The 15,480-nt window shown below is 43.2% G+C and overlaps 1 protein-coding gene across 1 annotated transcript in view; it reads right to left on the reverse strand.

The window, feature by feature from the left end:
• Positions 1 to 7,019, reverse strand: part of Crybg3 (crystallin beta-gamma domain containing 3) — a 113,773-nt gene extending 106,754 nt beyond the window's left edge. The window contains exon 1 of the mRNA XM_075949725.1: positions 6,765 to 7,019. Within this exon, the coding sequence (XP_075805840.1) occupies positions 6,765 to 6,913 (149 nt within the window). The 5' untranslated portion in view covers positions 6,914 to 7,019. The remainder of the gene's footprint in view (positions 1 to 6,764) is intronic.
• Positions 7,020 to 15,480: the final 8,461 nt, after the last annotated feature.

Below are 15,480 nucleotides of genomic sequence, written 5' to 3' on the forward strand. Positions count from 1 at the left end.
TGTTTGTTTTTGAGACAGTATCTGTCTCACTATAGTTTAGAATAATCTAGAATTCATTACATAACTTACACTTGAATTTGAAGCAATCCTCCTGCCTCAGCCTCTGGAAATCCAGGACTACAAGAATGATCCAATATACCCAGCTTTTCTGGCTGTTTTTTTTTTTATTCAAGACAGGTTTTTCTATGTAGCTCTAGCTGTCCTGGAACTCACTCTGTAGACCAGGCTGGTCTCAAACTCAGAGCATCCTCCTGCTTCTGCCTCCATGAATGCTGGGATTAAAGGTATGTGTAACAATGACAGGGCCACACCCAGCTTTTAGCATAATGTTGAAAAACTATCATTTTGAAGTGTGGAAGAGAAAATGGCATCTAATGAACCAAAGCAATGAAGTCAGAAATCTAAACTCAGTCCTTACCCTTGGGGTAAAGTCTTACTCCCCTGTGATCACAGGTAAATCACTCTCCACTGGGAGTGTTGCCACTCCCCTCCATCCACCTGCCCAAAGGTGTTCTGAGTTAGCCAAATGACCAGAGATGCTACTGGCAATTGGTAGGTGGAAATCATGGGCATCAGATGTCCTGCAATGGACTGGAGAGTCAGTTTAAAGAACCGTTACACCCCAAATACAAATAGAATCTGCCATTAAGAACTGCCCTATCTTCCTCTTTTTGGGTCTGGCTTACCTCACTCAGGATAGTGTTTTCTATTTCCATCCATTGGGGGAGCCTAGGCAGTTTGGATGCTCACCTTACTAAACCTGGATGGAGGTGGGCGGTCCTTGGACTTTTCACAGGTCAGGGAACCCTGATTGCTCTTTGAGCTGATGAGGGAGAGGGACTTGATCGGGGGAGGGGGAGGGAAATGGGAGGCCGTGGCGGGGAGGAGTCAGAAATCCTTAATAAATAAATAAATTAAAAAAAAAAAGAACTGCCCTATCCTCGGTGTCTTCAAAACTGTAAGAGGCTTCAAAGTGTAGCACTCTGTTAGCCTGTCCTGTAAATGAGAAACTCAAACAAAAGTTTTCTGCCCAGGGTAAGCACACAATCAGTCCTTGAGAAATGTCTTATCACGTGTGCGCTCCCTTTTGACTTACAGGTATTGCACGGAACCCATAAACAGGTTCACTGTGTGGTACAGCAAGAAGCTTGTGCAATCATTTTCACAAAGTAGATAAAATAAGAAGGCAGGCGTTCACCTGCAAAGCTTCACATTCCACCATATCCATTTAACGGAGCCATAACAAACAAAACAAAACAAAAAATTCCCAGTGAAGAGTCAACCATTCTCTCTAGAGACCTAATTTTCTGGATGTCTCTCTCTCGGTATCCTATCAACATACCTTGTTGTAATATGGGCGGCGGCAGGGCTGCGTCCCCAAACACCCCAGCCGCCTGCCCTGCCCGGCTAGCTCAGTCGGTAGAGCATGAGACTCTTAATCTCAGGGTCGTGGGTTCGAGCCCCACGTTGGGCGCCATTTGTTGTAATATGGGCGGCGGCAGGGCTGCGTCCCCAAACACCCCAGCCGCCTGCCCTGCCTGGCTAGCTTTACCCGAAATAATTACACGGACACTGTATTCTTTTATAAACTGCTCTGGCCCATTTCTAATCATCTGTGTAGCGCCCCTAGCTGCGCTTACCGGGAAGATTCTAGCCTAAGTCCATCCTGGGTTGGAGCTTCATAGCATGCGTCTTCCCTGGAGCAGGTAGCATGGCGTCTCTCTGAAGGCGTCTGCTCCCGAGAGGAGAGCTGCGGAGTCTGACCTCACTTCCTCTTCCTCCTGGCATTTTGTTCTGTCTACTCCTCCCACCTATCTTCTAACCAATGAAATGGGCCGAGGCAGTTCCTTTATTGCTTAGCCAATAAAATCAACAGATTGATATATGACACTCCCACATCACTTCCCCTTTTTCTGTTTAAACAAAAAAAGGAAGGCTTTAACCTTAACATAGCAAAATTACATATAACAAAACAGTTATCAAGTAAAAGTTACATCAGAAACACTTACTGTATATCTCTCTTTTTCTGACCACAAGAGCCTTTAATTTGCCAAGCAATATCAGTAGGACTAAAGGCGTGGCTTTGCCAGCTAGATCCAGTCCATTCCTTAGCTTTCCAGCCTCATGGCGGAAATACAGGCTGCAGCCATGTTTATAGCATTTCAAGGTCCCTGCCAGCCAGCGAGCTACAACAGACAACATTCAAGTCCTCTCTCGGTAGCCGGCCCTCCTGCCTCAAACAGTCAGAGTTTGCCCTGGCAGGATGGCCCAGAAAGCCGGCATTTTAAAACAACACAGGTTTGTTCCTGCTGCTGAGTCAGGAAAATTTCAAAATGGAGGATGTACCATTTTGTGCTAGCTCTGGGGCTACCAGGTAGGAGCGGCACTAAGCACTTTAATTCTGAGACTGAGCGTGCAACACAGAAATTCTTTTCATCCAAGTAACATCCAAATCTGACACGCAGAGCACTGCGCAGTCTGAAAACACGTCCCTGTATGGCGGCGGCAGGAATCCGCCATGCTCTTCCGCCTGCCTAAGCCTGATTCTGCCTTCTGCCCAGGAGCAGGCGGGAAGCTCTGAGTCATCATCACGGTCCCAGAGCACTCTCCTTCAGATCCCAAGCGGGAACACAAACATAAAGCCAGAGTTTGCACTGGCGGCACAGCCCCAGGAAGCCACGCTTTGAAATGACACAGCGTTTTTTCTGCTGCTGTTGCCGAATCAGGAAATCTCTCTACATCACACCACCAACAAACAGCAAAAATCTGTGTTAAACTCTCTCTCCCTTATTTTTAAGCCTTCTCAGGTTTTTTAAGTAGGTTTAGTTAGCCACACGTCTGGGCGTCATTTGTTGTAATATGGGCGGCGGCAGGGCTGCGTCCCCAAACACCACAGCCGCCTGCCCTGCCTGGCTAGCTTTACCCGAAATAATTACACGGACACTGTATTCTTTTATAAACTGCTCTGGCCCATTTCTTATCATCTGTGTAGCGCCCCTAGCTGCGCTTACCGGGAAGATTCTAGCCTAAGTCCATCCTGGGTTGGAGCTTCATAGCATGCGTCTTCCCTGGAGCAGGTAGCATGGCGTCTCTCTGAAGGCGTCTGCTCCCGAGAGGAGAGCTGCGGAGTCTGACCTCACTTCCTCTTCCTCCTGGCATTTTGTTCTGTCTACTCCTCCCACCAATCTTCTAACCAATGAAATGGGCCGAGGCAGTTCCTTTATTGCTTAGCCAATAAAATCAACAGATTGATATATGACACTCCCACATCAATACCTCTCCTAACACACCTTAAATTCCTGCCGGTCCCTTGTACCATCTGCCATACCTGTTCCTATTTCTCCCCTCCTCCCAAGTTCTCTACCAACAGAAACATCCATAGTTCATAGGTCATTTAAAGTCACCTAAGTAATAAGGCCCTCACTGGGCTCTTCTGTATCTTCTAAGGGGTCCAGTCTTATGTGCCAGTCAACTGAGCTGAGCAATACAATGACAACTCTCAAAAAGAAACATTCAAATCTGGGAGGTTTTTGTTTGGTTTTTCGAAACAGGTTTCTCTGCATAGATCTAGCTGTCCTGAAACTTGTTCCCTAGACCAGGCTGGCCTTGAACTCAAAAGACTTGCCTGCCTCCGCTTCACAAGTGTTAGGATTAAAGGTGTGTGCCACCACTGCTTGGACAATTCCGCAAGTTCTTGAAAGTTCCCTGTGAAAACTTTTAATTGATATTTTCACTTCCATATAATCTGAGCTGGCATAAGCACTTCAGGATCTGGTTAACTAACCCATTAGTTTAAATACAACAAAAGGTGATCCTTAACCTTCTTTGATTGCTGAAGGTTTAAAGAGAACACAGTAGCAGCAAACTCAATAAATAAAAGATGTGTTCACACCCTGTGAAGCCCAAGCAGCACAAAGCACACAGTGAAAACAAAGGTTGTCTTACTCTCCAAACAGGGAAAGATAAAGAACTACGAAAACATGTGGGTTATTATCCTAGAGACCTGGCAGCCTCCAAAGACCCTGTGTTTATCCCAACATATCCCACTGGCATTTGTTTTCATTGGTAGTGAACAAACATCTCGGGATGGAGATGATGTCATAAACTTGCCTTTCATTAGACTCGTTAATATTAATGTTTCATTTTTAATCCTGCTCTTAAGAAGCTGCGACGGGGTTCTGTTCTTAAGAAGTGTGTATCCTGTTTTGTATTTGGGCGTGAGTAAGCTGAGTAATAAAACACACAATGGCCAACACAATGAGTTCAGGCAGGAGAGGAGCCTAACTAAGCAAGGAAAGCCAGGGAAAACCATTTCATCCCAAGATATGCACAAAAAAGCAGATGTTAATAGGCCATGTACATAAAGGGGCCTCAGTGTTGTGGGCACAGGTGAAAAATAGCTATTTAAGTTTAAGCAGCTTTTTTATGTTTCATTTTTTTATTTTTTAAAAATGAAAACAAGCTTTTTTATTTTACATACCAATCCCAGTTCCTATTCTCTTCCCCTCCTCCCAACCCTTCCACCTCTCCCTTCCCGTCATCCCCCCTAACCCCACCCTCCATCCACTCCTCAGAGAGGGTAAGGCACATTGCTTTGAGAAAGGACCAAGGCTCTCCCTTCTATATCTAGGCTGAGCAAGGTATCCTTCCAAAGAGAACGGGTTCCCAAAACGCCAGTACGAATGGTAGGGATAAATCTTGGTGCCACTGCCAATAGCCCCTCATTTTGCCCCAGCCATGCAACTGTCACCCACATTCAGAGGGACTAGTTTAGTCCTATGCTGACTCCTTCCCTGTCCAGCCAGAGTTGGGGAGCTCCCATTAGCTCAGGTAAGCTGTTTTAGTGGGTATCTCCATTATGGTTTTGACCTCTTTGCTAATATTCTTACTCCTCCCACTCTTCAACTGGACTTTGGGAGCTCAGTGCAGTGCTGAGACAGCTCTCTTTAAAACTTTTTTTTTCTTATAGAAAATAGATTGTGATCATTCAAGTTTGTCAAAAGTTGTGCCAAATATTACTTCCCAAATCTTAAACTGTTAAACATGTTACAGGTAGTTTTTACTGTTTTTTATGTGGGAGCTCTTTTCTTGGATAACATTACATGGCTACCTACTATATTAATCACATCACATCTACTGGACTAACTCTACTACCCTAAAGCAACTACTACAAAGGTGAACCCTGTTCTAACACTAAGGTTTTACTGCCATAAAGAGAAACAACCAAAATGTCCCTTTCCTTCTGAAACAGATCACAGTGACAAATCACGACTCCGTTTCCAATCTTGTTAACACCAGGGTTGTTCTATTACTGGGAAAAATGATACTACTGAGTGGTTCCATTTGTCTCATTACTCTTTCAATAACGGCTTTGTGTTTGTTTCTATCAGTGAAAAGAAAGATTTAAGCCCATATAAAAGAGCTAAACACCCACACCAGGGATTATCTGCAATCCCTTAACATCTGGCCTGTTCTAAAACAGATGAGGAGTGCTAGCACATGCGCAATCAAAACTGCCTCCTGAAAAGCCACATCCCTGCCTATGGGGGTGGTGAGGACAGTCAGAGAAGCCATAGGTGAAAAGGATGGATCCAGGAGCTAGATTAGTCAGCCCCAAGCAGAAAGAGTTCAGAACGGACGAGTGCCTGCCTTAAAAGGGCAAATAGGGCAGGGGAGCAGGCAGGGTTTCAGGAGGAGGCTGATAGGAACTGGCCTGCCGACTGCTCTCCACCACTCTCCTGTGTCCGCCTGGCGCTGAGCCTACAGCTTCTACAGCACTGAAGATTGTTAGTGCTGTTACAGCCCCGGCAGGAACCACAGCCCAGGTGAGACTTGTCAGACTTCAAAACCATCACCAAGGGCTGTGAAACTTCCAATCTTCACAACCAGGACAATAGCGTCTGAACTTCCAAGGAGAATAACCAGTCAATTATAAATGGCCATTTCTTGGAAAGATGTATTTTGCTAACAGGTGATCATAATGGAAATGTTTCACAATTAGGAAAACCAGGGAGCACAAAGGACTAACAGCAAATCACAACCCCTAAATAGTAATGGAACTAGACCGTCAGTTGTTTCCGATCCATTTTCTTTGAAGCCTATCACCAAGCCTTTAGTGTGAGGTAAATATAGCTCTCTAGAGGGCAACCTTCCAAGGACATGGGTTACAGGTTCTTCTGGTGCAACCGAAGTTGGCCTCACTTCTCAACCAAAAAAAAAAAAAAAAAAGTTTAAAGGAGCGAGTTACCTCCTTCAGGGAGGATGCGATTAAAAAACGGGCATTTTAATGAGACGAATCTTTTAAAATATCAAGCTTTAAAGTAGCATGGGGTAGAGGAAAAAAGATTAGGGAAAGAGGGCACGCACTAATGATTAAGCCAGCTCCAGCCCTGGTTCCCAGAATCTGAGCGCCACAGACAGATGCCCCAAGTGAGATAGGAACGAGGAAGGGCGGCATCATTTAAACTGTAAACAAATCTGGGATGACTTCGGATTCTGGATGAAGTCTTGGGACGCTATCTTCGCAACTCTTTTACGAATAACTTCGAGGAAAACTAAAGACGGCAAAGCACCCGTGGAGGGGGAGAGGCTCCCTCGGCCGAGTGGAGGGGACAGATTGGTGAGCCCCGATGGCGGCGGGAAAGGAAGCGCGCGCAGAGAACCGGCCGGGGACAAGAACTTCGCCAGATCTAAGCCACCCAGGGCGGGACCGGAGGAAACCGAGCAAAGCAAGAAGGAGCGAACAGCGCCCCCGCGGCTCCCACCTGGCGGCGCCCCGACTCGCGCTGGTCGGCTGGCTGGTCCCCGGCTTCTCCTCCTCTTCCTCTTCCTTGTCCCGGGAAGGGTTCCGCGGAGCGAAGAACCGGGAGAAGCTGTGCCAGGGGGCGCTGCCCCTCCTGCGGCCGCCGGACATGTCTCCCGAGCGGCCGCGCCGTCCGCGGGCCCCGACGTGGCGGTGGCCGGAGCGCGGGTGGCCGCAGCCCTGGCCTGCGGTGTGCAGCCGGAGTCGGCACGGGCGGCCAGCGCGGCTTCTCTAGCCCGGCCGGCACGAGCGCTCCCCGTGCGGCTCCTCCTCCCGCCCGCGACCGGAGCAGCCCGCCCCCCGGGAGGAGCCAGCGACCGCCACCGCCCCACTGCCCGCAGCCAGCAGGTTCGGGAGGAGCGGCCTGTGGATGCTGGGCTCCTGCTTCCCGCCCAAGCCACCCCAGCCCGTAGTCCACTTAGTTTTGAGAAGTTACTGTAAATGCGTTGTCTCCTCGCCCATGCTAGTGCAGTTTTAAAAGAGGGTCATCAATGAAGGTCTGTGGAACACCTGGCAAGAGGCAGCACCCGCGTGCCCTGCTGCCCTGGGACCAATATACAATCATTCTAAAAACAGCTTTAGCCAGCTGGGCAGAAGACACCAGGGTCCCATCTGTCCAGCTGTCGGCAATTTGTTTCTGCTTCAGCTGGCTTAGATGTGAAGTAGCTCCCTATCCAGGTGTGCTTTAGTTCACCTATGGACTACTCCCAGAATCCTTTCTCAAAATGACACTGATCACAGGCAAATATGATTCAAGTATGACTCAACTACAAAATGTTGAAACAAATAGTTTGCTGTTGCGCAGGCGTTACTGTAGTCTGCAACCCCAAAGGTTGCAAGGTTAAGCAAAGTTTAAAATGAATTATCTGGTTATAATAACATGACTTTATATAGTGTAGCTGCTAGTGCAGAAAGCACAGGGCCACATTTTCCCCGGGTGTTTTGTCTAAAGCCAAATTCCAGAAATCCAAGAAAGTGGAGGGACATTTACTAACTAAAAATGTTATACAGACAAAATCCACTAAAGTAATCTCTCTCTGTGGCTGGTGGGAGAAGTGAGCAGGTTACACAGCTAATGGTAAGCTCCAGGGAATTGTAGCATTAGTTAAGGAACCTCCCATCTGCCCCACAGCTGCTCCTTTGAAGCTTTTTAGTCCATCAGCTCAACTGGATTGGAAGTTAGTGTGAGAACGAGAAAAGATTAGAATCAGATAAAATAAGAGAGCATAAGAAAAGTTCCCAAGCTAACATTATCTTGGAAGAGAATGTGTATAAAAGATCCACTCCTCAGAAAGCCCAGAGGGGATCCAAAAGCAAATACCTGGAGCAAAATTCTGGCTTCCAGGCGTGGAACATAATATGTCTCCCCAAAACAATGTTAACTGAATATCAGCTGCCTCTCCCACTTGTCCGGTGAGGAAAGTGGTCCTTCCACCTCAGTGCCGGCCTGGAAGATGCAAACAGGGAGTCTGTCTGTCTGTGGATAAAAGTGACAGGGAGCCAATAAGATTAAGAAGCAATTCTGGTATTAAATTATGCAATTTCTCTCAGAAATAGCTACAACAGAAAAATGCTACAGTAGTCTACACATTAATGTTTCTGTATAGACTGTCTCCTGGGAACATGCATTAGAATCACAATATGGAAAGTCGTTGGTATTAAATTTTCATTTATTTGCTTTCCCAATATTTACCAGATTTTTAGATGTTCTATAGCCTTAAGTCTAAAGTTTTAATAATAGACACTTGAATTCTAAATTCTAGGATTTCATTATGAAATCTGTGGGGAAAATTCCAATTTTAGAGTTATAAGGATCTTCGAACTGCAATTTTGCCCAGTCATTTTCACTCATTCTGCTTTCATCTCGACATTTAGTAAGTGGTTGAGACAAGAGCATTGTTACTGTGATGCTGATTAAGTTTGAAGGCACCTCATAGCCTTCTCCAGTGTGAGCAATGTAATTGGATGGTCATATGTTCTTAGATGACTGTGAAAAATAAAAAAAAAAATACAATAAAAAGAAGAGACCAGTCCAAGAGAGGAAGGAACGGTAATGTGAGCAAAGGGGTTAAGAGCATAATGGGGAAACCCACAGAGAGAGTTCACTGACTCTGGACTGAGAGCAGGGGAACCTGCGTAGGACCAAACTAGGCCCACTGAATGTGGGTGACAGCTGTATGGCTTGGGCAGTCTGTTGGGTCATTGGCAGTTGGACCAGATTTATTCCTAGTTATTGAACTGGCTTTTTGGAACCCTTTTTTTGGGGGGGGTGCTTTGCTCAGCCAAATATGGGAGGAGGGCCTCCATCATGCCTTAAAGTGATGTGTTAGACTTTGTTGACTCAACTTATGAAAACTTATCTTCTCTGAGGAGTGGATGAGGGGTTGGAGTGGGGGGAAATTTGGAAGAGCGGGAGGAGGGAAGAGAGTGGGAACTGGGATAGCTATGTAAAATGAGAAAAGATTGGTTTTTAAAAAATAAGTTTAATTTTTTGTTGTTGTTTTTACTTAAGTTGATTGAGACCACAGGACTTTTCCTCCATCCTATTTCTAGAATTAATAGGTCCTAGAATTCTTGGGCACATACTGAGGTCTGATGAGTGACGAATACATTGGCTTTGAACTTGTGGGGAAATATTTATATAGTTTCAAGTTGCTCCTCTCCAAAGGCTAGTTCAGCTGTTATTTATATTCCACTTTGTTCACTGTGTAACTCAACAAGATTTACACCCAAGATGCAAGACCACACGTTCTGTCGAGACATGAATACAACTGTGGTTTGCTATGTATCGTGAAGGTGGAAAAAGACTGGAAAAGTGCAGCTAAAATATGACATATATAATATATTGCAGATGTCAGCAGAGAACATTGCAAGAGATAGAATTGTTTCTAAATGGCATAATTTCTGTCATGATAGTAATATGCTCCGTAATGTGCTCTATAATTTTATAGCTGCAATCACTCCAAACATTTGTTTCTGTACGATGTAAACTATGCCAAAAAGAATTTCTCAGACTTCTTATTTGTAAGGCCTTAAGCCTATACCTGTCCTTTGAGCTTATATGTGCTTGTCAGTGTGTACGGTGCTTGTTTCATGGTTTTTCTATAAATAATAAATAATACCAAATGAACCAATGGAAGGACTGCTCTGTTTAATTCCATTGTTTTGTAATACAGTGATATTAAAATACTTTTATATGAACGGGTTTCAAAGAATATACTATCAATTTTTAAGATAGAGATAAATGCCAGGTAGCAAATAGAAAAAAATACATTGCTTTTACGGAGTTTGCTAAGTTGGTAGGATAGTCAATATTTAAAATTATCAATTTGCATTCTATTATGCCCCAAATCATTTTATATAAATTTCATTTTCAGTTTAAATGATTTTGCTTTCAAGAGAACCCTCAAAAGGCAATAGTTATGATGGATTAGGGAAAGAGCTGGAAGAGAAAGAATGAGGACTAGGCTTGATCAAAGCACATTGTATGTGTGTATGAAATCCTTAATCAATATGAAAAGAGATTCCCACAAAGCTTTAAACACTGCAGATACCACAAAATTTAATATATTTTATGTGGCCAGAAGGTGTCAGCCCCACGCACATGTTGAGTAAGACAATATGCTTTCCTTCAAAGAAGAAATGGGATGGGAAAACAGCCATGTAGAAGGTTAAAGAAGGGAAATTAGTCTAGAGGAGTATGTGGGGGAGGGGTCTCCCAGAGAGCTCACAGAAAGAAGCAACTGGCTGAATGTTCTGTTCTTTACCTCCTGTGACTACATCACTTCCAAAAGAGGCTGGTCCAATAGCCCACATGATACTGGAGAAAGACTCAAGCTTTCTCCTGTGGGTAAATTGCTATTCCCAAAGCATAAGTTCTGTAGTGCTCAAATGCATGAGGGTTGACAGGAAGTGCTGCTGATCCTGAAGCATTTAAACGACGATGAACGGGGAGGTTAGAAATGCTGAGCTTTTCTGTTGTTGTAGAAACTCTACCAGAGGGGAAAACTACTGAATCTCTCTTCGAGCACAGTATTTACTGTGTGGCAGGTGGTCCAGGAATATTAAGACAGCTGTCAACATCAAGGAAAGCACCAGCCCATGAAAAAGCAAACAGATGGATTGGGGCACTTCACTGGCTGCCTCTTAGAATAATAGCTGTGCTTGGCCAAATGAGGCAAAGTCAAGCTGCCCAGGGCAGCAAAAAGCTATTACTGGATAGAAGCACTCAATTAGGAGAGAGGCGGAGGTATAGCCTCCCTTGCCTTTGTCTCTATACTCAAGTTTTCATTAAAAACCACCACAGCAAATAAGAAAGGAGAGGCAAAGTTCGCATTTCTCATTCTGTTACATTCTGATTATCATGGTTTGTGGTATGGGGAAATGCCTTGTCTTACCGCTTCAATGAGAGCAGATGGTGAAATTTTAAAGTAATTGGTTATCCGGACTTCTGTGGAATACATGATGTTTTATTGTACTGTTCATGGTTTTTATTTGCAGAACATGTGAAGAGTGAACCCATTCAAATATAGGATTTAATGATTAAATAGATGTGTTAGTTTGACCTAAGTTGCACGTATTCTTTTATTCCTGAGATGATATTATATACAGAAGAAAAGAAATCCTTAAATATTTTGTGACCATTAAGAATTAATATGTTCTTTTCAACAGTATAAAGTTTGCTGATAATTGAAATATTATTTTCTTTCAAGTATTTAAGTAGGAGAATACCTTTGCAAAAGCAGATTATAAAGCATATTCCAAAGTTCACATCAAGTCAACTTGTGCCATTGTTAGTCTCAAATGCTATAAAAATGAAGGAACACTAGAATATCAATTTTAACATTCTATTTAATATTAATTAGCTTTATACAATGGCAGGTATAATTGTAAGCCCCTTGAAGAGCACAAGTGGCCAGGCCTCTCCCCTGAGGACCTCCAACTCTGCCCACCCACAGAACACTCTAAGTTCCCTAAAAGGCTGGACCCAGTGTCCACTCTACAAAGTAAAAAGGCCAAGCTCAGGACTTGAAAATCAACGAATCACCACCCTGGAAGGCTCTGCCGCCCCCGCCCCCAATGCTATATAAATCTTGTCTTTTGCTCAGTTCTCTGCTGCTTCCCACGCAAGAAGAGGCAGCCATCCTCCTGGGTTTTTTCAGTCCCTCTTGTGTGAGGTTTGTTGTGAGCCATTACCTTGTGGCGTTCCTAGGATCCTGACTGACAGGATACCTTTCCCTTTAGAACTGTAACACAGTAATGTTTTGGAAAATAACTATTAGATAAGAAACTCAGACCCCATAATCTGTTTCTTTAAAACACTTCATCTGATGGAGTGCATGAGCTATGCACTATTTTTTTTTCTAAAACACAAGTTTAATGCATCTATTCTGCAAAGAACCATTATTTCTGGAACTGTACTACCTAAGTTTTGACTGTATCTTGCTTATTCAGTATCATACCAAAGTTTTAGAGTTTAAAAATTGGCTTACGTAATTATTTTCATTTGTTTTGGATGTTGTACCATATGTATTCTGGAAGCCTGATCTTTCTTACTAGGGAACTTGGTTAACAGGTTGATTTGCTGTAAATGGCTTTAAAACAAGCTATAGAGGCAGCTGCTGTTGTGACCACAGGTTTTGATTAGGCAGAGAAAGCAGCTGGAATTGCTACATGTTGTCATATAAAATGAACCACAGTTTTCCTATGGGTGATTTACCTAATTTAAAATTAAGGTTAACATTTCCTGTACATAAATTTATCGAATAAAATAGAAACCGGTTTATTTTGGTTTGGAGTGATGGAGTAATGAATTTAGAACTCGAGACAAACCTGACAGACTCATCTATGAAAATCTTACTCCATTCTGAACTACTATCATTAATAAACTTTCAGAAATTTAAATTTAATTAAAAATATTACAAAATGTAAGCTGGGAATGAAGCTTGGTGATAGAGTACTTGCCCCATATGCGTAAGGCCTTGGGTTTCAATCCACAACATTGCAAAACAAACAAACAAACAAAGAAACAAAAAAGGTAAAAACTAAAAAAATTAACCTGGGTATGGTGACTGTACTTTATCTAAGAAATAGCCATCCAGTCCCTATAGAAAAATATAGGCCACCTCCATGTTGAAAGGGATCAGAATGGATGTATTTAAACCACAATTTTCATTCTTGCTTTTCCCATCACCTCCTGAAGGGTATCCAGTAAGTGCATTTGGTTTTTGATAGTTGAATAAAGCACAGCCAGTTTTAGAACACAATGTATCTTTGGATAAAATCTGACAAGTTACAGCAGGCAAACTTCCTTAGCAACTCAATAAGGTGGTCAGAAAACTGAAGAATTAACTCAGACAAGTAAAAAACAATCCTAGCAATTACATATTTACTTAGAAACCCATCAAGTATCCTATATTTCAGAAAAACAAAACTAAAGAGAAAGTACTAAAATAAAGGTTTAAATAATAACTTCAATGACTGACCTCAAATTCACTCCTCCCAGTGCTGGCAGCTTCAAATTTAACTAGAAAAGTTGGTAAGAGTAATATATACAACCCCACCCCCCCAAAAAACAAAAACAACACATGTGCCAGTGCATGTGCGTGTGCACACCACACACACACACACACACACACACACCAAAAACCACAAACTGACAAATATTTGGGGAAATATTCTGTCTGTAAAGATGCCATAGCTCGGTGTTCAGCAAACATTTGCACATTGATTTCAGGCCAAATGCTTAGTGATTGGAGTACACAGGGGTGGTCCAGGCCCCAGCAGTCCAGTCTGAGAAGGAAGCACACAACTCAGAGTGACAAACTGGAAAACCACATGATAAATGTGACCTGTGGGCAGCAGGCACATGGGCATGAGAGGATAAAGTGACACACTGTGCTCTCCAACCGGCACATAATTAAAACACTTGCACCAATCTGCACTAAAAAATATGACACTGGCCAAAAACCAGCACAATACATAATGCATAATACTAGGCCAATGACAGACATATAATTAATATCTGCTTTGGCTTCAAGCTGTTTTGGTCAGGAAATAAACAAATGGATGCCTCTAGATCATGAATCATCAGACACCATGTGTAATACATGGTATCCATGGATTTGGTGTGTTAATATGAAACTACCTTCAAGTGAACTCTTTATTGCATTCTCTTGACCTTTTAAAAATTGTGTAATTGAAAAGTAAATGAAAATGATAGGTATGAGAAATATGCAGGTGGAGAAACTGCTGCCTCAACCCCAATGCGACCTATATAATTTGAGTTTACAACTACCTATTACTGCCTTGGACAGGTTAGACCAGTACATCTCATTCAAGTCGGAAGTTGTATTATTGACCAAGTATCTAATTTAGGAGTAAAATCAGGTGAGTATAGGATTATTTTGACAGCTGTTTGCCTCTTCTGTGAAGTTCCTTTCTCACAGCTGCTACCTGGAACTCCTGCTGAACTGAGCACTGTCAGCTTGCTGGCGTCGCTGCTAAGCAATCCAGAAATGGGGCTGCAGAGGTGGCTCAGTTAAGAGCATGTAATCCTCTCACAGAGGCATTTAAGGAGGGGAAAGAGCAAACACACTGGGTGGTATTTTCAGTTCTGTTGTGTCACACGAAAGGTGTCACACTGAGGGGCTTAATGACTCTTGTGTCTTGGTTCCAGGCAGCCACTGAGGCCAGGCAACATGTGGCAGTGTCAAAGTCTCTGCAGAGAACCCAAGGTACCACTATTACATGAAGGTCAAACCCGAGTTGTAATTGTGAAACCGCTCCCTCCCTCAAATTTAGAGATGCAAGGACCACGAAATGTCTACCGAGAAAGCTGTAGGATGGAGTGAAGCTGGCTCAAGGAAGAGGATATGGTGCTACAGGAGGGCAGAGCTGTCCAGACAGGCCCGTTGGACTCCATAGGATTCCACTTGTAATAGATGGCAGGCACTGAGCCTCAGGGTTGATGCTGGTTTTTCTAGATTTCAGTCTTTCTTTGGTTCAATCATTCTTTGCTATGTCCTTATCCCTTTGGAAGATGAATGTTTATTCCATATTGTTCTATATAGGATGTAACTTGTTTTGATTTTTTTTCATAGACGTTCACAATTAAAAAATTGCCTTGAGTCTCTGATGCAACTTGGGCTTTGGACTTATAAACAGTGTAGTAATTATTAAAGGCTATGGGCACTATGTATGGTGTTGGACCAAATGCATTCTACATTATGAGATGGCCATAAGCTTAGTGGAACAAGGGATGGAAGTTTAAAAGTGATGTGTGTGGGTTATGTTGTCAAGGATAGGAATTGTAATGGTAAATACTCACTGATAACCTGATGGAATTTGGAATCATCACGAAAACAAATCACTAGGCATGTCTGAAGGATCTAAATTGATACAGGGAGACCTGTCATAAATGTGGGTGGTATCATTCCACAGGCTGAGGTTCTAAATAGAATAAAAAGAATACAACCTGAGTACAAGCATTCATCACTTTCTGCTTCTTGACTGTGGATACAAAGAGTCCAGGTGCTTACTGCTGCTGGTACTATACTTTCTCTGCCATGATGAATTGTATCTCCAGGAACGGTACACCAAAATAAAGCATCCTTCTTTGTGCTGTGTTACAGCACAGTGAGTGGCCAATATGTTTTTAAACTAAGAAACAGAAAAAC

Source organism: Microtus pennsylvanicus, chromosome 1 (assembly GCF_037038515.1).
Source record: "Microtus pennsylvanicus isolate mMicPen1 chromosome 1, mMicPen1.hap1, whole genome shotgun sequence".
In the NCBI taxonomy this organism is placed as follows: Eukaryota; Metazoa; Chordata; class Mammalia; order Rodentia; family Cricetidae; genus Microtus; species Microtus pennsylvanicus.